At 40.2% G+C, this 22979-nt stretch overlaps 1 protein-coding gene across 2 annotated transcripts in view; it reads right to left on the bottom strand.

Moving 5' to 3' along the window:
• HECW1 (HECT, C2 and WW domain containing E3 ubiquitin protein ligase 1) overlaps window positions 1–22979 on the bottom strand; it is a 255096-nt gene that overhangs the window by 115397 nt on the left and 116720 nt on the right. For both annotated transcript variants that reach the window (XM_059849894.1, XM_059849903.1), the window contains exon 4: window positions 9623–9717. In XM_059849894.1, coding sequence (XP_059705877.1) covers window positions 9623–9717 — 95 coding nt within the window. The remainder of the gene's footprint in view (window positions 1–9622; window positions 9718–22979) is intronic.

Raw genomic sequence — 22979 nt, 5'->3', positions numbered from 1 at the left:
TTTATGCCCCATCAGGCAGTACTGTAGACATGCCAAATTTGGCCTAGAGGATTTCATGCCCATGCACTGCAGGATTCTTATAGCTTCCATGGTCTTGGGTGTTGGACTAGCTAGATACTGTTTCACTCTGGCAACATTCCTGTTTTTTTTTTTTTTCCTGAGTGAAAAGTGCATTTTTTTTAAATTAAGATTGTGCCAAGTATAAATAGTGCTTTCACTAAATAATAGTCAAACACACATAAAAATTGGTAGAACACAATGTTCTCTTTTTAAATTCATTAGCAGGCCTCTAGTGCACCAAATGAGATTTAAATCAATGCATACAAAATTGGCAATAAGAAATCAAACCAGCAAATGCAGGGGAAAATAGTGGAAAGAATCTATTTTGTAAAGCATCATCAAAGCAAATATTTTTGCAACTTTTGAACTAAAACATACTGGAAAGCTGTGTCATGTAGTCTAAACTACCCCTGGTAATTTATCTTGTGCTCACCCACAATCAGATTCATGCCCTATCACAGTAAGTTAATTCCTAGAAGGGAGGAAGCAGGAGGTGCTTCATTCCTTCCTTCAGCACTCTATCACCTTCAGCTCTGAAGTACTCCCCATGTCTAAATCCTTCTTTCCTTCTCCCTTCAAAAATTAAAATATCTGCCCTCAGACCCACTGCGTAATGTCAGGAACTTCATTGTTTTTCATTAATGAGAGAGTATCTAAGACTGTAAAAGGCCAAAGCAAGGATGATTACACCAGTGCAGTGTGCTGAACAGTTGCTGATCTCTCCATAATTTACTAAACCACAGAAGGGAGCAATATGATGTGCAGATATTACTATGGCAATTATGTGAGCGTTACAAGTGACATTCCAAAAGAAAGTGGCTGGGAAATACGAGACTCTTATTGAACTCATTAACAAATAAATGGCTTGAGTAATGGTCTCCTTGGTGCTGCTGAAATAAAATCACTCCAGTTCCCATCTGTCATACTTTTTATTTCTTCATATCAACTCCACACTGTATTGCAAGTCTACTAATTAAAGCATTCTAAATTTACACTTAGAAGATCATACAGTATCAGATGCCAAGTAAGGTTAAATTTGACCCAAGTGTTTTCTTTGAAACAACAGGTACAAAGAAATTAGGGCAACAGGGAGAAGCTCACAATTGGTGCAACTGACAGGCATAGTGAAGACTAGGCTGTGAACAGCAATGCTTAGGGATGGCTCAGCAGCTCCACAATTAGTGCTGCTTAGGTAGAGTCCATGACAGGGCAAGAAATGGACAACAATTTAACAGAACCTGCAAATGGTAGCATTAACCCTGGTTTTTGTTCTGTCCTATTCCACTTTAAATCTGCAGAACTGTGCATCTGGACTAACTCAAAAGGAAAAAGTCTGATGGATGAACACTTACAGAATTATTTAACTTAATAATTTAAGAGATGCCAGCTTTTTCTTATGTCACCTCTTTCCTGTTTAAATCCATTGCAGCTATATCTACAGCAACATATTGTGTGAAGCTACTAGGAATTTAGGCAAGCCTGCAGTGGTAAAAGAGGACTAAAGCTAGTGCCTCCTTAGTGACAAGCATCAAAGTCCAGAGAAGAGCAGCACTGATCCCTGGTCACCTGCTGTCCCACGTCCCACACGCACTGTGCAAGAGGCTCTTCCCCTTCTCTCCTAGATATGCACTTCTTGAAGACCTGTGTGAAATATGCAGGTGAATTTGGGCAGAAAAAACACTGAGAAGTATTTTGGGAGCTTTTGTCACAAAGTTTTTTCCAATCCATTCTGATTTTTGATGCTAAGACTAATTTTAGGTCTTTGTGTTTCCAATTCCATTAAGATGATCAAATAACCTGTCTTTCATATGGATGAATGAGAAAATTATGAAGACTGATAAGTTAAATAACATTTAAATATGCAAACAGCTGTGTGCTGGAAAGCAGAGATATTCCTCCTGGGGTGGAACAATAAAAACACACATCCCTGCATACTGAGAGGTATGGGCTGCTGCTCAGGAAATCAATGTTCACAACGAAAATTGTTTGTACCTCCCCTACTCAATTTATGCTTGTTAGATAATAAATTATGAGCACTTACCTCTCAAAAAGGATGTAAATCTATGAATGAATAACAGGAGTTTCAACCACACCAAGCTGCAAAGTCAATAACAAGACAGAGAAAAAAGCCACCAGGAGCATGGACCTGGATCATTTCTTATTTAGTCACTGATACATCTGAAATCTATCATAACAAAAATGCAAGTGACCCTACTTGCCAATTGTATTCTGTTTAGAAAAAAAATCAGTAAACATTTCCAGTAAAGTCAGTGAGGTTTCAGCACATGCTCCACACAACTTCACTAAACCAGAACTGTAAAAGTAAGTACTATTAAACTGCACTCAGAAGAGAGCTTAATTACAAATGAGTTTTCTTAATATTTAAAGAAAATCTCAACCATCCCTACTTAAAAAGACAGTAGGGAAACTAAAAGGAAGAAAAAGGTTATTATTTATAACATGGTGACTGTGGTTATGCTGTAGCTGGAGGACCAATTACATCCTGGTTACGCTTTCCAACTCCACTAATTCGTATAAATAAAGTGCTCACTACATGACAGGGTAATTGCAGTGTAAATACAATAGACTTTATATAACTAGATACTGAAAAAGAGCCTGTGTTACTGAGGTGGCAATAAGAATTAATTTGGACGTGTCATTAACCTTCAAATTCTTTGAATCAGTGATAATTAGGATATAGAAAAGCATAACCAAAAATGTAATTACACTGAACTAAGGGCTCAATTGTGCAAGTATTAAGAGGCTGTTCATGGGAGTAACTATGCTTGAACATGAACTGAGTATGACCAAATCAGGCTGTAAAACACTACCGTGGGTTTATAAAGAAACAACAAGGAAGTGGAAAAAAAAAAAAAATTAATGACATTTTTCAGATGTAAGAAGCACGCTGAGGGTTGTTCTGATATCAAAAATAATTTCCTTACATTATGTAGCTAGCAGGGTCAAATTCTGCCAAAAAAGCCCCCCTTCCCTCTGAAGGCATATCAGCTGTAGCCACTGAAATGGCTGGTGTATCCCTTCTCTAGAACATCTCAAAGCAAGTATACAATGAGTGCAGACAAGCCTTTGTAACATGAAAGTGCTAGCGTTCCCTATGCACATCCAATCCTTGTTGATTCCCTACTAAGAGGTACTACTAAACTTCTCTGATCAACTTCTGTGAGCTATGACAGCTTTCTAACTCTAGACACCATAATTTTCTTTTGCACACAGTGACAAAATTGCTCCTTGAATGCCTATGGAAAATGAAGGACATATTCAACTCCCTGTTCGAATGCTAAAACAACTCCCCCCAGTCAGTGTAAAAATTTCTTTGAATTCAAAGACTCATGTCTTCATGTTAGACCACCTAACGATGTTGAACTACACCAGTGGCAATGTATGAGCACATATGCAGGCAGGGTGCGGACAGCCTGGTGCTGTTGTGAAAGAAATCCTGCATCAGGGACAACCCAAAATGGGCAGGTACTTCCAACAGATGAGGAAACCCACACAGGTCACTTTCCTTCCACAGTTTATGGATCAGTTATTTTTTTCAGAATTATTCACTTCAAATGGTTAATCAGAGAATCCACTCTCTTTCAGCAACTGTTTCTTAGCACACATATTTTCTGCTTGGTGTCCTTTTGAATTGGAAAGAGACCATATGCTGGCAGAAAGAACTTTGTATTTGCTGCTTCCTTCCAGCTGAGTGGATATTTCCAGTTATTTCCCCTTCTCGTTTTGGCTTGATTTTTTTTCTTTCCTGAATGACTTACCTTTACAGGTAAGAGGGAGAGATGCATATGGAACATGAAACACTGGTGGCACTAACAATGCTGCTCCTTGCCTAGTATTAAAAGGCAGCTGCAGCTGGGGGAGCTCTGGCTACTTCTCAGCTCAAGATAAGGAAAGGGGATTCTCTTGCTCACTTTTAACAAATACCCTGTCACCTAAGCAAATCCATAGCTTCCAGAGAAGTGCTGCTTCCCTCCCTGGAAACGCTGAGCCTTTCAAGGTACACCGCTTACACTTGTTAAAGATGTACCTGGCTTGCATTCTTTGCTGGGATTAATTGCAGCAGCCTCCTGTTGTGTTTTCCATAAACTTTTTTTAACCTCACTTCCTGAACAGCGCAGAAGCCGCTAGAAGTTTCTGTTCCCTCTTTATTTACTGTCTGTTCCAGTATAATTATACCTACACCCTCCAAATCAGACTTTTACATTTGTTCCATAGCAATGTCCTAGAAACATGGACAGTTTTAAAACTCACTTATCACAGAATCAGACATGAAGGGAGAAAGAAGACACAGGTGAGATTTTAAAATCCAGCCTTCCAATAGAATGAGAGATACAGCTGCTTGTACATGCACACTCTCATAAGATCCTGTCTTGCAGCACACATATGGAAATGAAGCAGAATCCTTCATTATCACACTCTCCTCGGCAGCCCACGCTCTGACGTGACAGCACGTAATACAAATATTTACAGCAGGAAGTCCTCAGGAATGATCAGTCACCATCAAATAGCAGTAGCTTACCAAGCAGTAATTCCTGCTGTGGGAAACCCAGCTGAGGCAGCACTTCCACACAAACACAACAAAGAGAAGGTCTCTTTCAATAATCAGCTCCAATTTACACAGCTTTTCCCACAATGTCAAATGTATCTGACAAGTCCCACCACGATCTGTGAGACAGAAACAGTGGCATAAAAGCTCCAGAGGTTCAATCAGCTGAGGTTCTTTGCATCTATTACACAGCGAGTGAATGCTCCCAGTTTAGTGAAGACATTTGTCCTGAGGCTAAAGCATTGATTCTTCACTTACTGCCTTTTAATTGTGATGTATCAAATTTATCTTTTCAGGCTATAAGCTCTTAGGAAAGAAGGTTCTTCTTTCTTCTGCACACTGTTCTCATGCCAGCTTTATTTTACTGCAAGAAAACCTTGTTCAGATTGAATCAGTTTTATATTAACAATATAACACCTCCCTATTGCTAGAATTAATTGTAACCTGTATTTCTTTCTACAATGTCTGATGTAAAGTTGAATCAGCAGTGACAATATTATGACTAAATAAAGAATAACTGTTGTCATTATATTGCAAAGATTCTATTGTCATATCACAAAGGTTTCATATTGCAAGACCTCCTTGACATTTCTCATAGGAAGATCCTCTAAGCACTGACTCTTCCTTCTTCTTGCAGTAGCCAACTGACTCCAGCTCCCCCTCATCCAACCAAGTCACTCTTTTATAACACTCTTCTTCTTCTTCGCTACAGCTGCAGCCTGTTAGGGTCAGGTCTGTTCCCAATCTCTAATAATTGGCTCAGCTGCAGCTCCTTAAGGGGTAAGATTAATTTCTATACTACCTTTAATTTCTTATATTGTATCTCCCTACAAGTAACAAATACAGGAACGTTCCAGATGTTGCAAAAATGCTCTTTTCTACTGAGAAAACGGTTTGCTCATCCATACCACGGTAATGTTTATGCTTTAGTAGTATAAATTCCTGTGCACAAGCAACACTGCTTTCCTCTACTTCAGAAAAAAAGGAGCTGGCCAGGATGTTCCTTTTCTTTTTTTCCAGAATTGCAGGTGCTCTTTTTTACTGTCATTACCCCCAGGCCTATTTGCTGCCCCAAATTCACATTTAAGCTTCTGCCATGTATGAATTGGCCAAAGTGCACAGCCCTTCATTCCCAGATATTCAAGCCTGATGATTCACAGGCAATAAAATGTGACAGGGCTTTTCACCAACAAACGAACTGCAGGGCATCCTAATCAGCAGGCAAGGCAGCTCTAATAACTGGGTTACAGCATAAAGGGATAAACTCAAATGGAGCAGAACATTCATAAGACACGAAATGTGAGATGCTACTCAGCCTAAAGCACCACTGGTGCTATACAAAGACAACCAACTTACACAGCAGCTTTTTTTTTCCCTTTGGAAGTGGGATTCCTTTCAACTGCCAGTTAAAGACAGTCTCAGCAGCACGTGAACAAGAATGGCAACAGCTTACAGCCCCCAGCATGACTATTTCCAGATTCATTTCCCTTTTCAGTTGCAGCAAACTGCAGTGAGACAGACAAAGGAGGGTTCTTTTTTTTGTTGCTATTGTTTTAGATCGTGGTGTTAGGATACTGCTGGTTATCAGTGTTTTCAGACTTGCTGACAGGACACACACCAAGCAGCCAATATGCCAGCTGCTGCCCCTGATGCAGAAGCTGCCACGCGCTCGGAGGCTTGGACAGAACCCACTTGGGTGGCTCTGGCATCAACTGCAGATGAGTTAGTGCTAGCAGTAAAAACACTGTCCCCAGAAGGTCACCTGTCCTCAAATGCTGCTTCTCAAAGGACACCTGCTCTGGATCTTTTTCCTAAGCTGTGCCAAACAAAAAGGTTTGCTTATGTAAAAAACACAAAGCCTCCTTCCCTCTACTGACAGCCTTAGAGTCAGTGAATTTATGACACTATCACTACAATGGCAAAACTCTCTTTGGTTTCAAAATACTTCAGCCTCAACACCCATAGTAAGATCCTTAATGAGATTTCCCTGTAAAGCTATTTTTTCTAACACACTTAGATCCATCAGACACTGCTTACACTCCTACTAGCTACAAAAGAGGGTAAATTTCTAAGCACAGACCACAGGATGGCTTCTTTCAGCAAAAAGGATGTGCAGGAAGCTGTCCCAGGATCTGAAGAAAGCTTCCTCTGAGCAGTAGAGACCCCCTCTGCACTGAGGCCACAGCAGTCGGAAGACCACAGCTTTTGTTGGTACAGTAAGAAATGCCATGCCCAACACCCTGGGGCAGTGCTCTGAACCCCTGGAGCAATGAGAGCAGCTGAGGAATTTGATACATCCCCCTCCATCAAGAAGGGCCCTGTGTGTAAAGTCTCGCTAGGCTAAGAAGTGTCAGGGAGCTCAGATGAGCTACAGGCATGGTGCTAGAGTGTCCCAGCCCTTAACTGATTGCACAAAACAGTGAAATCACAGTCAACAATGAGTGTTAGCAGTTCTAGAGATAATGTATGCACTTTGCATGGTAATATTCAACTCCCAGCAGCAGCTAGTGCAGAGGCCCACAAGAATCAAGGAAAGAGTAGGGCTGAGCAGATCCCTTGTTATCGCCTTCCCCACCTTAGCAGTGGGAGTAACATCATTTGCCAATGGTACAGGATGCTATAAAACATTCAAATACTTCAGTAATAAAGGTGGAACATGTACTGCAGAGAGGCAGATGGAGAAAGCCATCTGATGGTGTCATTTGGGTGTGGAATTTGGAGGATCACACTTAGCTGAAAGCTTTCACACAAGCAAGAGTCGGCCCAGTATTTCTTTCCAAACTCTGAAGGAGTTTTCAAATCTATAGCAATTTTTCCTCCTCTTTGCATTCATACAAAAGGCTCTGTCCAAGTTCATACTGCATAACCTTTGCTGCCATTTCAATGCTTTTGTTGTCTTCACTTAGTATTTGCCTTATAATGCACCAAATAAGTCATACAACAAAATCAGGAAGAGGAAAACAACAGACAAAAAGATGCTGCACCTACAGCACTGCTGGCTGGCCTCTCTGGTCTGCAAAAACCCACACAGGCTAATTTGAAACCTAGAAAGGCAGGAAAAAGTAGAAGACTGCAGAAAAAGAATGCTATTTCCAAGGACACTGGTTGCGTCCTCAGACAGAAAACCATTATCTGATACCACTTTTAATCATATTTTGGTTTTTAGTTGTGTACAGTAAACTCAATTAAAGGTCATAAAAGGCAGCCCTCACCTGATTTCTGTAAAGACCATGAGTACTGCATGAAGAGGATTTTCCTTTAAACACAAGTCCAGCCTTGGCTGAAAGTGAATGGCTGTTTTATTTCCCCATAAATATGTAAAGGTCTCAGCTAAAGAACTTGGAGGATTACCTATTTGCATATTACAAAGGCACAGGTCTCAGACATATTCTTTTACTAATATCATTCATACTGCTTATACTTAATAACGAAAGAGTAACCCTTCCATACTAGACCTAGACTAGAAAAATTTGTGCAGTTGGCTCCAACTCAGGTCTAAGACATGGATGGGAATAATGCAAAAACAAATTATAATCTCTCAGGATAATGGTATTTATTGCCTGGGTTAGCTGGCTTACCTTTCAGAGAAGACAGGGACTAAATCAATGGCAGATATTAACCCACTAAATTACAACAACTGGGAAATCAGCAACAAGTCCTGGAGCAACAAGACGAGACTCACTACAGGCTAAAAAGAACTTTTCAGCATCCCTCACAATGAAGATATCCAAGGCCACATCCTAATGTTCTTCTGAAGACAGCTAAAGGAAACTCTCCAGGCTCTAAAACTGATGAATGTCTTCACCATGAGCACATCAGAAAGACACAACGAGACAAGAATGCCTTTTAGTCCTAAAGGATGTGCCAGCAGCTCCTGCCCAGCATCTAGTTTGCAGCTATATTGTGTATCAAAAGAAGGCAAGGAGAAACCACCAAAAGTTTTTTCATGGCTCAGGGGTGAAAAAATGAATCCTTTCGGCTCTGGTGGAATCAGATACAGCCAACACAAAGCATGGGAGACTTCTCAGCCTTTCAATATTAAGTTTGAACTGGGAAAAAAACCAATCAAAAACCTACACCAAAAAAGCAACAACAACATGAGCAAGAAAAACAAACAATTAAAAAAAAAGGCTAAAAAATCAGGTGATGTCCACTGAAACTGACATACATCCACTGGTAAGACAGTTCTTTCCTGAACCCATCTTCTAGACTAAACAATATATGAACTAGTCTTTTTCTTATGCTGGTTGGAATACAACTTCTCAGCTCATGCAGGTCTCTGCCAACCCTGGCATGCAGTGAAACACTGCCAGCAAGGCCAGACAAGCTTTGGAGGTCATCAGGTCTCTTGGTGGGCTTCTAAAAGATGTTTCACTCTCAGTGTGATAAGATTTCCCAATACCAGACAAGATATACAGCTTTTTAGAGCAATCCAAACCACAGAGCTTTGCTAGGCTCTAGCAAATCAAAATTGCTCTCAATGAAACCTCAGTCTGTCAAAAATGATGTTCGGCCCTTTGATAGATCAGGTCCCAAGAGCCTACTTCTTATCACTGATGGGGCATGTCACAGTCTGCTTGTTCCTGAAATTCAAAGGCACTATTGTAAAAATGCTTATTTTGAAAAGATCCCTTTGAACGAGGAAAATCTTTTCCCTATCTGGACACTTACTGTATTTACTGTCCAAGGATCACAAATCCTCTAGGGGTATCACCCAAATATCACAGCACCCAGCAGAGAGAACTTTTCAGAACAGGATACAGCTAGGATGTGGGACTTCAAAGAGGTTATCAGTGACAGAATCAGAGCTGAATCTACATTCTCTTAGTATACAAACCCATATCTTCATGAAAAGACTATTCATTTATCTGTACCACAAAACAATGAAGAGCAAATATGTTCAGTTTTGATATAAAGTTATACAAAGCACGCAGGGAAAGCAAGGCATAGCACAGTGACAATAGAACATACATGGAAAAAAACCAAAAAACTTACAGGAGCTGCATTGTTTTTCACTGTCACACTTGGAGTCGTGGCTCGTAGTGCCCCACTCACGCCATGGTAGTACTTGAAGCAGATCTTTGTTTCAGCTAAAAAAAAAACCCAAAAGGGATATTTAGGATTAGAAAAACTGCCAGGGGTAATCTGCATGACCAGCTACAGCTCATAGGCACAGGGCAGGCAAGAGGCAAAATTGCAAATGGTTCATTCTTGCTGGATGGCACAACAGGATACCTCCTGCCTCTGATCTTCCCCTTTGTCAGGGTGAAATTTGGACTTCGGTTCATGGATTTAAAACAGTTAAAATCCAAATATCTTCTGAGGAGAAGTTACCAAAGAAAGCCTTAAGAGCATATGTTCAGAATCCTTTAGGAAGAAAAAAAGTATGGACATATAAATCTTCCCTGTTCAGACATATCAAGCACTAATGTGCAGAGAAATTTAGGAACTTAGGACAAGATTGCATAGCTGCAATCTTTGACAGGTTTTACTGTGCCAATTTGTTTGGCCTTGGTCAGGGCAAGGACGTAGATCTCCACAGATTAACTGCTCTGACAGTTACTACACTAAAGCATTTTCAGGAAGAGCAGAGTACAACCAGACCTCACTTTAGTGTATTTCCACTGACTTCTAAATTAGGTGAGGAACACAGGAAAAGTCATGATTTTGACACTCATAGTGCTGCTTTTTGCCACACGCATTGGCATTCAAATAAATAATATTGAGGGAAACTCATCTCAATAACTGTATTGAGGCACAGAAGTGAAAACAGCTTCTTGTTAATCAGCCCCTCACAACCCACTTTCTTGTCTGCTACAAGAAAGAAAGACAGTTCCAGCCAGCTTCTGTGTTGTTTGGTGACTACAAACAGATGCAAACTGCTGCTATTTGCCTACATGCCTGGAACTGGTGACTTGCTGGAGCTCATCCTGGCCTGCCTGCTGGCATGCAAGAATTTTCTTCCACAGTAAACTAGATGTGAACTAGCTTGGTATGTTCCTAGGTACAGCTGGGATCCAGCAATTATGCAGTGTTACATGTGTAACAGGTACATTTGTGGGATCTGAAAAATGCCTGTTTAAATAAAAGCAGCTATCACATCTTCTAGTTTTAACTGGAAAATGACATGGAAATGTTCATCTGTTCCAAGATTTTCCTTAAGACCTTGCTTTGCAGCTGCTGCTGTAGCTTAGGGAATGCACCAGCCTTTGCTGGTAGAGCCACAAAAATGTTCACTGTAACTACAGTTAAAACTCATGTGTGAAAACAATAAAAAAATCCCATTTACATGTTTTAACATACAAATTGCACTGCAGTTTTAATACCAGTAACAAAATTACTCAAATCACTGCAGCTGTGACAAAAAAAAAATTAAGAGCTGAGACTACAACCATAGATTATGGTGCTGTGATCTGCTGTTTGTAGATCCAAGAAACAACCATGTAGCAGTCCAGGTGGAAGCAAAACCTGGGACATGAGAAGTGGTGGAGATCTTCAAAACTGCAGGCCTGAATTGCAGTTACCCAGGCACCTATACAGAAACATAGGTAGAAAGAGAAATCCTGATATTTTTTGAAAGACAAAATAATTTTAGAAGTGTAAAGCCTTCCCAACTTTCAGATGTCACTTGGGAAAGGAAAAGCAAAGAGGTGATGTTCCTAAGTATTCTGAGCACTACTGACTTTCAGGGGGCTTCCCTCAGTACTCTAACCTGAGGGGTGCGGCAGGAATGCACAGTCCATCGATGAGAAGCACAGTGCCAGCACACCTAATCTGTGAAAACCATATTTTCCATCCCCACAGCCCATTCTTCACCAGATGACCAGCTGCACATTTCGCTCATACAGTGAAAATACAGCCTTTCCCACTATATCAACAATGTGTACATGTGTCCCATTTACTTTACAGCATTCCACAAGAATTGGAATAGAATAGAGAGTCCTTCAGCACCTCCACAAGGGGCTGTGGGGCCCATCCTGGGGCTGAATTCATAACTATATCCCCAAATGAAATGCTGCAACTTTAAGAGATTTACTCAAGATGTCAGTACAGCTGAGCCAGTGACCCTGCTGTTGCACCTGGGAGCAGCAGTTTCCTTTTGGCAGCAAAAAAAGCTGGAAGAGCCTGTGGGACAGAAAAAGTGCAAGTCCAGATTGTATTTTCACGTTGTAATTTTCTCTACAGGACTTTTAACAGCTCAGCAGCTAACTCATTTACTTGCTAAGAGGACAGAAAAAGCTGAGGATATCACAATAGCTAAAACATGCAGTTCACACCAATTATTCAAATCTTAATTTTCTTCTCCCCTGGAGATTTTTAGCTACAATTTTCATGGAACATTGAGAACTAGAATAAAGAAAAGCCTTTAAAAAAAAATTACTTTTGTAGTTAATAAAATATAACTTCAGGTATTAGCTTGTATGACAATGTGCAGACCCCACAGCAGGAAATCTTGTCATAGGTTGACAAGTAGGAAATCAGTTAGCGTGTGCATCAGGAAAATTTTAAAAGAATCCATTTAATTAAACTAAAACTATTAGAACAGAAAGAGAGAATATATCCATACGCAGTTAATCTGGATATTTGTACCACTTTCAAGGACAAAAGATAACTAATCACTGAATAAGTATTTGGAAAAAACCATGTAGTTATTGTAGAACCCTCTCAGTTTCACGTATTTGCAATCAAACTGCCCACATACAGGTGGAAACCACAAGAAAGCAACTCAAGAGAATTGCAAGTGTCACACCCAATCCAAAACAGTGGCACAGCTGGAGCCATTCATCAAGCAGTGGTAGAGGTGGTGATTAATGAACGTCAAAGATTTCATTCAGAGAACAGATCTGAGAGAAGATGTCGAATAGAGGCCTTCATGGGTTGAGAACTTGCTCTAGAAGCATCAGAAGAACAACATTTTGCTTTTTTCTAGATTCCTCTCTCCCCATATTGCTTTCAGATTGAAAATGTTATGCAAATGTCTATTTTCAATGGAGAGATGAAACTTTAGCAAGTATAAAGCTTGCAAAATTATATATAATTTCTTTATGTGTAAACATGCCATTAGGATTTGGCCATTTTTTAGCCATGAACCATTCTTTACAAACAACATTGCTAGTGCCATGTTTTTCACTGTAACAGAGTCCTAACATTTTAATCCATCTGAAGATTGCTCTTGCATTCCTGAATCACCTCTGAAACATTTCCAAAACAGATGCAGAAACCTGTGGGCCTGGTACCGCTGCCTCTGCAAATGAACAGAAAGCACTGGAAGTATTGGAAAGGCAGTGATATAAATTAACCTGGATATCATCCAGCTGGCGTTTATAAATAATATGTAATTACAAAGACTGTTTGGATTGTAGTCTTGTAGATTAGCTTGTTCTGAAATCAAGAAGACCATTTAACTCTGTCCTGCTGCCCTAGCTACATGGCAGAGTGCACAGGTCAGGAGCAGGTGTTGTCTCGTTAATCCCCAGTCATAAATAAATGTGTACCATTGTAATTTTCATTCATTGTAATTTTCTAATTATTTAGGGATCACTGGACCCAGCAATGTAGTTATGACGTTGAAGTCAGAAAGTAATGAGGTTAAATTCATCTTTCAATCAGGAAAAATGCTAGTGAATTTGGTAAATCTTCCAAGAGATGAGATGCTCATGTCTATGGCAACCACCAAACTACCTGGCAATTCACATGGATAAAGAATAAAACAGCATTGTACTCCCTTTACACCAGACTTGGTATCTCCATTTGTGCCATTTTCGGCTGGAGTAATTTGCTTCACAGTGGCTGGTATGGGGCTATGTCTTGTATTTCTGCTCAACACAGGGGTTGATAATATAAAGATATTTTTGCTCTTGCTGAGCAGGGCTCACGCAGAGCCAAGGACTTTTCTGCTTTTTGTACTGCCATACTGAGGATTAGACTGGGTGTGCATAGAAAAGAGTGAACAGACACATCTGGGAGAGATGACCCAAACAGACCAAAGGGATATTCCAGACCACATGACATCACACTCAGTATATAAATGGGGAGGAAGAAGGACAAAAGGGGGAATGTTTGGGGTGATGGTGTTTATCTTCCAAGCAGCCATTATATGTGATGGGGCACTGCTCTCCTGGAGACAGCTGAACACCTGCTTGCCCACGGGAAGTGGTGATAGAATTCCTTGTTTTGTTTGTGTGTATGGCTTTTGATTTCCTGACTAAACTGTCTTTATTTCAGCCCACAAGTTTTCTGGCTTTTACCCTTCCGATTCTCTTCCTGATCCCACTAGTGGGTGAGTGAATAAGCGGCTGTGTGGGACTTTACTGCTGGCTGGGGTTGAACTATGACACTGTTATACGCTGACTGTGTTACAGCTCTCTGCTGCATTGGTATAAATATGAAAATCCCCAGTTGTATGCTCAGATTCACCACTGTAACTATTACAGATGCATGAAAAATACAGCTACCCCAAAGGAAGGCCCTCAAGGCACAGCAAGGCAAGACAATCAGAACCAGGAAGAGGAGGGGTGAATCTGTTTTCCTCCTTGCACCAAGCACCTGTGTGGGCCACACAGGTTATGAGGAAGGGAAGGAAACTGAGATGTACTACATCCCTGGACACCACAGAGACCACTCCCTATTCAGAGGACTAAGCACTAAGAAGTTTGACTTTTGCCAGAGAAACTCTGCCATGGGGCTTCATCCTTCTCACAAGAAGAAAAAGTTAGTTTCACCAAAATGATTTGACTATCAAAGCCCTGAGTTATCTCAGCTACCAAATCAGTTTTGCAAATTAACTGGAACATTAATTTACCACCTGACCATAACTTAGGTAATAGTTTACCCTGGCTGTGCAACCACCCAGCTCCTGAAAACACTCAATTCCTTATGAAACTGAAGTGAGAGGAGATAAAATCTAGTAGGGTCTGCTGATGAATTGCAACTGGAGGTATTGAATGTTGAAAGTCTCCAAGAAGTCTCCTAGTTCCCATCATCCAGCCACTTTTCTGTCAGTGTTATTTGTCCTGTTGGTTTATTTGATTCCCTTTCCCTTTAAAATACTTCCATTCCTATTCCTTCAGCGTTATCAAAATTGCCCTAAATGTTTTCTCAAAAGTTCACTTGATCTTATAATTAATTCTCTGTTCTTGCTTACTAAGGTCAACCTCATCTCAGAGGCTTAGTTTTCACTTAAAGGTGAAAGTTTCACTTAAAGGTTTAAGTTTCACTTAAAGGTTTTTTTCTTTCAAATATAAAAAAAAAGCTCTGCCAAGACAACACAATTTCTATTGCTAAACTAAAAAAATCCCAGAACACCCTAGTGAGTATTTCAAGGAAGACCATATTCTTTGGGGGAGGCAGGAAGCATCAGCTGGTGTTTGCTAGGAGTGTGTGATGCACCTGGGGCACTTCAACAAGCTTGTTGTGATTTACTCCCATGACACTTTTTGTTTCAGTTAAATAGCTGAAGTGACTAAGCATTAGGTAGGCATTTCTCACTGCTGTAAAAACCTCTCGGGGAAGTAATGCCAGTCTTAAAAACTGAGTCATTTTTGATCAATTCAATCTATTACTAAAAGAGCTGTTGTTGCTCTTTTGGGCAAACACCGTGCATAAAAAATGAAAGGTGTCAAAACCAGTAATGGAAAGGTAGCTGTCTCTGGTAAGTGGTCAGGAACCAAGTGAACCAAATCAGACTGCAAAGCAATTAAGTTATGAGTCATAAAGTTTTCCCCAGAGAGGAGCCAGAGCTGGAATAAACAAATATATGATGCTGTGCTGCAATCAAATCACTGTGGTACCATCCTGAATTAAAGCAGCCACGTTGATCTCTAGAAGTGGAGACAGCTTGTGTCAAAGTAAGACTGTGAGTCAATGGAGGGGGTGAACTGTTTGAATACAATAGGGAAACTGGGAGAGACATATGAAAAAACACAGGACAAGGAATTGCAATGAGAAACCAAAAGACAGAGAGATTAAAGGCAGTTTATATGCAGAACAATGTGACTAAGCAAGGAGGGGAGGGGAGGAGAGGATTGAGATTATAACAAAATCACTGCACAGAATGGGACAGGGGAGAAAGCGGAGAGACTACAACTGTGTAAACAAGACTAAAAGAGACTAGAAGAAAAGAAAGCAAAGCAGAGAAAAGGAAACAAAGCAAGGAAAGGCAGACAGGGAAAGAGTAAGTGAGTCAAAGTTTAAGAGGAAAGAAAGAGTCATTGAGACCTTCAGGCAGCATGGAGTAGCACAACGTACAAACTGTATCAGCAGCTACCTGTGAAATCTGATGTGCACCTCATGTCCACCTCTCATGCCTGGCCTCCCTTCTCTACCTGCTGCTGCTGCCTCCACTGCCCATCTCCTCTTTATGAATATTCCTGGAAGTGTAGAGAGCAGGTAAATTGTGCAACACAAAGAGGTGAAACCTAGCATTCCTGCATCAGCATGAGCCTTTCCCTAAGCATCAATAGTTTTTAGATAAATTTTAGATAAATTTGAGGAACAAATATTTGCAAGGAAACTCTAAAAACAGCTCAAAAAACAAGCAGTAGAACTCTCAGAATTTCTCATCAAGTTTTAACTTAAGCAAAAAAATCCACACTTGCCAGGATACAGAAACACACAGAACATTCAAATAACCTTAATTCTGCACCAATAATATATTCCAGTATTTGTAGTTGTAACTGATGTTTGAAGAACAGATAAGATAATCTTAGTATTCTCTTTTATCTTCAGAAATTGTTGCACAGACTTTTCCTTCTCAAGGGTTGCACACTGAGGGTTGGAGTTATCTCCTTTATAACAGGAGAGCTAATTAATAGAATTTATTATATCATTGATTCTTCGTTCCGTTGATCTGCAAATACTCTCCCTTACTGGCTTTCACTTTTATTTCCTTTGCTTGATAATTTGATTCAGCAGCCATTACAAGAATAGTAGAGGAAATTACTACACCAATAACAAATGTGTAGTCACAAATCTTCATATTCAGTAGTCCAATCTCCTCTGTCCTAACTTCACCTGTTTGAGCCCTTAGTGTTGCAAGCTCCATACTGATTTTGAGTCTAGCTTTGTACAACCCACCTCTATTACTATGCTGTTCATGGGAAGTGACATGTTTCTGTCTACCCATGACTGCACTGAGAGGATTTTCAGGTGCGGACTCTTGAGCCCAAGACAAAATCACACCCTGTTTGCCTTGTGAAAATAAAGGCATCTAGGAGTTTCTACTGCAGGACGGATACAACAAAGCGGCTCTGTAAACTCCTGTTCAGGGAAAACATAGAGATCCAATTTCAATAGGCTGCTGCTTATGTGCTGCCCTCACAAAAGCTGACCTGTTGGCAAGACTCATTACTAAAGAATGCTAGCAGCTGGAATGGATGCGTGCTTATACATTTCAGCACTTTTATGTATTTCTCCATAGAGGCAGTACAACAGTATTGCTGATTATGGAAGTTGTTTGACAATTTTCATTATAAACCCTGTTTTCAGATGCTTCTACATTTTCAAATACACATACATTTGGAATAAAACTTTGTGTGCTGGATGTCTGCCTTGTATCTACAGAAAGGCACAGCAAGAAAATTTCATCCAGAAACTTGTAGCTGAGGATAAGGAAAAACCGTGGTGTTTTTACCCATGAGAAATTTCTGAAGACCTTTTTTTTATCCCCCAAGTTAATATGTGCTTAATATAATGATTTCTGCTCCATATCTCCTCATGTTTCTGTAAAAGTACATTAAAATTCATCTAACTTATAAGCCTCTCTAAAAAATTCAGTTTGATATGCTCATTTGAGATATCTTTGATTTTACCATCTAAATGCCCAGGAAATCCTAGCTGTACTGAGCATATTCCAAACTGGCAGTACCACAGGCTGTTTCTGCAATACAGATCTAAGTTTCCCCTGGCTGTGCCCCATTTGGAAGCAGGAGGACTGCATGTCTGGGTATCTCTCCAGTATCCAAGTAGCATGAAAGATGAGCATATAAATCAACTCTAAATTTGCCCCCCTTGAAGGAAGAGACAGAGGTGGCTGGGGGTACTACAATCATAGGGTGGGAAACAGGAGCAAGGACAAGGACACCATGTGAAACGGTGAAGAAAAAACCACTGTGATTTGTGGTGCTCATAGGCCTGAGTAGAGAAGGATCTGAGGGGAGCAGGGAGCAGAGCACTGTTTCAGTCTTGCTAGAACAAATGAGCACTGCCAGCTGCCTTATGGTGGGAGCACAATGCATGTACAGGGGCTCTGGTATTCAAGCTCCCAATTAAGCAGCTGCAGGGGGATAGCAATGGGATCTAAGGTCAATCTGCTGGCTAAAATTCTCTCCAGACAGGCAGGAGTTGGAACGCATTAAAATCTGCAGCCATCCAACATACTTCATGATAGTGCAGTTCATCATGGACATGGTCTGTACCATCAAGTGCCCAGTAAATCTGGCATTTAAATTGACAGCTGGAGTCATGGCAGGTTGAGTGAGGCAGAGTAGATAAGTCAAAGCTTCCACAGATAGCCATCACTGGAAAGGCCAGTGGGAGGATGCCAGTGCCCACACAGTAAAGATGCTAAATGTCTACAATAAAAAGTTGTCTTAGCCCTTTTGTAGCTGAGAAGAGAACCTGCATTTTGTGCCTGCATATGTTCTGCAACTATTTCTCCAGTTCTTAAATTTTATTGCGTAATGAGAGTAGTGAACCTGAAGTTTTGTTTGCTCAGACAGTTCACAATCTTGAAAATAATAATTTCCTCCTAAAATTATCTTCAGATGGGGAGTGGGGGAGGGGGCTGGGGGTAGAAAAAAGACAAGGACACAGCCTTATCATTGCTGGCACTGAGTCATCTCTTATCCCATTTAAACCAACATCACTATTTCTTTCATATTCATAAAGACAGCAGGATTCAGCCCACAAAAGGCAAGAATTTAATCTATTTATTTACAGTTAACCCAACAGTGATATCTATCTGCTCTGCCTTTATGGACTGCTGTAAAGAAAGGACTGATAGGCACCAGTTTGGATGAATGAGAATTGGGTATGAGAGGGTTGTAAAAACTTACCTGCCTTTGATCAGGAGAAGGAAAGGCTGTTTGAGAGACACATTTTAGTCATTGGAAACAGCAAATTACAAGGACTGAACTGAGATTTTAATGAAATTCAGGAGCCTACAGGCATCTAATGTTTTTATGTAAATCAGCTGAAGGATGACTTTTTCATCATAAGCATCAGCAAGCAGGCAATTTATTTCAGAAAAACTTGTGATCATCAAAGTACTTTAACCGTGCAATTGCTGAGTCCATAACAACTGAATAACATGCCTAAAGTTTGCTCTCTGGTCCCTAGCACTCATGCACCTTGCATGAAAATCAACATTGCAGGCAAAACCTAACACATGGTTCATCTCATTTGAGGGAGATGATCTAAAATTACTTCTGAAATGCAACAATTACAACAAAGATTTTAAACAACACTTTTTTTTTTAAATGGCTCATCATCTTGGTTACAATGGACTCAACAGTTCTTTATCAAAATTGAATAGTAGACAAAAAATCTCTATGCCTTCAGTACACTGGAAATGAGCCCTTTCTGCCTCCCTTGCAGAAAGCTATCTATTTCACTGTAGTAGTAGCCCCTTAGCTACATTAGAGTCACTGAGATATTTAGGCAAATAATCTGAACTGGAAATTTAGTGTCTGTCTTTTAATTACACCAGTATATACTAAAGCACAAGATAAACAGACAGAAAATGAGTATACACTGACACCCTGAGCTTTGTTCTGAGTGTCATCAGAGGCATCGTGAAGGTGACTCAGAAATGACAGAAGTATAAACTCTGCACAGAATTGCACAGCTCCACAAAAGAGGAGGGATGGGCAGAGCTGGGGACCTCTCCCCTCTCTTCACTTGGACGTGCAGCCACTGGAGTGTCCCAGATAACGTGAGCTCTTATCAATGGCCCCTATTGCAATATTTCCTTTAGGTTTTTCAGGTATTATGTCTGCCTTAAGGTAACTGCCTTGTAGAGCAGAGGCCTGTGAACCATCATCTCTTTGCTTTTATCAGGGCAATTGTAGTTTAAAGTCTTAATTAAATACATATGACTGGATTATGCCTTCAGGCACAGCCGTGAGCAAGAGATAATGCATGAGCTTCAGAAGCCAAGTGCCTCAAAAACGGCCCTCTCTATCGCAACATGTTTTCATTCTCCTTGATCTCAAAATATGCGTGTACCTTTGGACTGATAGAAGCAGAAAATTATATCAGCTTTATAATCAACAATTAGTATTTAGGAAGGCATAAACCATAATTTTACCTAGTGCTTGCTTTGTGATGGCAGAGGACAACATGAGAAGGGATAACTTGCAACTCCAAACCTGGCCAGTTAGGGAGGAAATCAGGGACGATTCATGTTTTCATTTTCATTAGTAGCACCTGCTATGGCACTTGTTGAACTGGTCTTTAGTCGCAGTCTGAGAAGCATAACTGAATTTCACCTTAGCAACAGAACAATCCCTTAAGTCAGTCTTTCTTTTTTCCCCCCAAGAAAGTTACCTTTCAAGACTAGTGCCAAAAAAACCCATTCTGGTGCTGACCTTTCCAACAGCTCCTCTTACCTGTTACCTCCTTTCTTGTTATTCTGCCAACTCTGCCAGTCAGAAGCTCTATCTATTCACACTTCCCAGATCTGCTCAGTCACTATGAGAATGCCTTAGAATGACAGTTTATGTTTTTAGCAGCCAGACCATGCAATATTAAAACTCAGTGTTCTCACTGATTGGGAGCTATTACAGTCAAGCATGTGGCAAGCAGTACACAAAGACAGTCTGACAATCAAGTCCTTGAACAACAAAATGTGAATGTTCCCCAGAAAAAATCCTTTGAACTTGATGTAAAAGAGAATCCAAGACCTTAGCACCCTTACCTGCAATACCATAATAAGGGCTGCTTTTCTATTTTAATACCCTTGTCATAATTCAATATGCACACATTCCTTGTCTCTACTCTTACCTAAATAGAATTTTAGCTTAATATTTCCATGAAAAGGAAGCAAAAAAAATTGTCAATTTAAGAAGATGGTGGAAGGAACATTCAAAATGCTTGTAGAAGCAGTTTACTAATGCTCAAATGGTTTCAGTTGCTCACTACACTAAGCACGTTACTCTTCGCTGCTGCTACTTCTAATCATCAAATTAAAGAACTAATTTTGAGTGACTAAGGGAATTAAGCATCATAGAACAAAGACTGTTCATTGCTGTCATAATACAAACACACTAATACAAGTGAAAGAAGTCATCCAAATGCTCCTTTTGACTGAAATAAGAGCTCACAGAGAAGAATAAGAAGACCTATTGTGATACTCTCTTAGGGGGTAATGGTTTATGTGTACCAAGAAGGACGCAATGGCAAGTATGACAATTCAAACTCTCCCCTTTCTGGACTCTTAACTCAGAGCAGAAGTACCTGTAGACAGTTTTGGAATAGAATAATTTTTAAAATACAGAAGACCAAAATGAAGGCCAGTAGTTCAGGCTGTGGCATTAAAGTCAAGGAAATTGTACAACAAAGCAACACAAGGAGGGGTACGCACAAACTGGAATTATCTGGTGTTATTTGCAAAGTATGTAACAGGTCTACTCAATGTGAGGAGAAAAAGAGGACAGTTGCACCTGAGTTTTGTCACTGTAACTCTACTGAAGGCAGAAGACAGTCACAGCATGATAACAGTGCAGTGGAGCTTGACATCTTTGGCACAACAGTTCCTGGTTTCACCATCCTGAAAACATTTTATTCCTTCCCACATTACTTTCTTCCTTCTTTACAAAAAGGAAATGAACAGCAACAAACAATATTTAACTCTAACACTAAATACTTCTTACTTTATTAAATACAGGATGAGATTAACAGCCCTGCAATGTAATTACCCAGTGACCAAAATTTCCCAAAGTTCGGTTCTGAAAAACATTTGTGCTTCGAGGTTTTTTTCTCAGTACAAAGACTTACCTTCGTAGGTCTTGTAAGCATTAATTAAACAGAAGAAAGAAAAAGAAAAAAAGAGACTTCTGTGTCTTCACAACACAGTCCTTCTCCTGTTTACACAGCTGAACCATTTATAATTAATTGAGTTCACCCACTCAGAACCATGACCTTGAATAAAAGCTTTGTGCCAGCTATGCTGCTGAGGTATGGGTATTTTCCCTCTGTTCTCCTTTTAGCCTTAAAAATGCGTTGCTTTACAATAATAGGGCCATCTTCCTTCCATTTGCTGAGAAACCACTGGTAGAGAAAGCATGGTCACATCCTTTGGTTCTCAGAGCCTTGAGCCATGACACTTATTGGTGGAAAAAAGTCAGTGTGATGCTTTTGCAAATGCTGTGCTGAAATCTAGGTAGAGTGGACAAAATCCTGGCCTTCTTTAAAACAGTGCCACCAGAGTTCCTCTCCTGTGTACCACTGCTTGAGATGGCCAGAGTGTAGCTGCTCAGCCATTCAGAAAACTCCTATTCATAAGGGCTTTTCGATTAGGTGCCACTGCTATGTTGCCTGTTGTTAATTTCTCTGGAAATTTATAAGACAAAGCACAAATTATCAAGAAAGAAAAGATCAAAAGGATGCTAGGAAAGAGGAATTATACCTATTATTACTACTTAATTTATAGCTTCCTCTGCAATATCATATTTCAACATTGCTTTTTTTCTTTTCTAAATTATCAGCTTCTGTTCGCCATTTATTTACAGTCTAATACTTAGAGAAGAAAATTGCTGTAGCCACAAATTGAAACATAATGCTTTAAATTCCAGCAATTCCAAAAGTATTTCACTTGATATTGGTAAAAAGAAGGGGCTACAAATGGGTTACAGTAGGTTGAAGGGCAAGATCAAATACCCTGACTGTAAAAAGACCAGTGAATCTAATGTGAGCACATTGGATGAGTGCATTTGTTTTCAAGTGCAATAAAGAGGGAACTGTAGGGGAAAAGTTACTATGAAATAGATGCTGAATTTATGCAGGTTAAAAAATTACTATCTTCTAACCTATGCTGGAGTAAAAAGGAATGGAAATTTTAACAAATAAGGGGACAAAGAATCCCAAGCAGCACAGACAAGTTACTGCAGACTAAGAAGGCTTCTTCTCTGGCAAAATATATTAAGAAGTACTTTGGGAGACTGCAAAAAATGGTCTCCAAATCATTGTTAGTTCCTACTGATCACAAGGCCACACACAGATGTCAGCCTGTCTATCCCCTGAAGGCATGTGCCTGGTGGCTGGTGCATTCCCTCTGACTCTGCACTCCACTGCTAGTAAAGGTGCAGGGTCCCAGCAGTGAGAGCTGCAGATGTTGGCTGCACTGGCAGGGCTG

This window comes from Haemorhous mexicanus, chromosome 1 (assembly GCF_027477595.1).
Source record: "Haemorhous mexicanus isolate bHaeMex1 chromosome 1, bHaeMex1.pri, whole genome shotgun sequence".
NCBI classification, from domain to species: domain Eukaryota; kingdom Metazoa; phylum Chordata; class Aves; order Passeriformes; family Fringillidae; genus Haemorhous; species Haemorhous mexicanus.
This window is presented reverse-complemented; position numbering and strand designations above follow the sequence as displayed.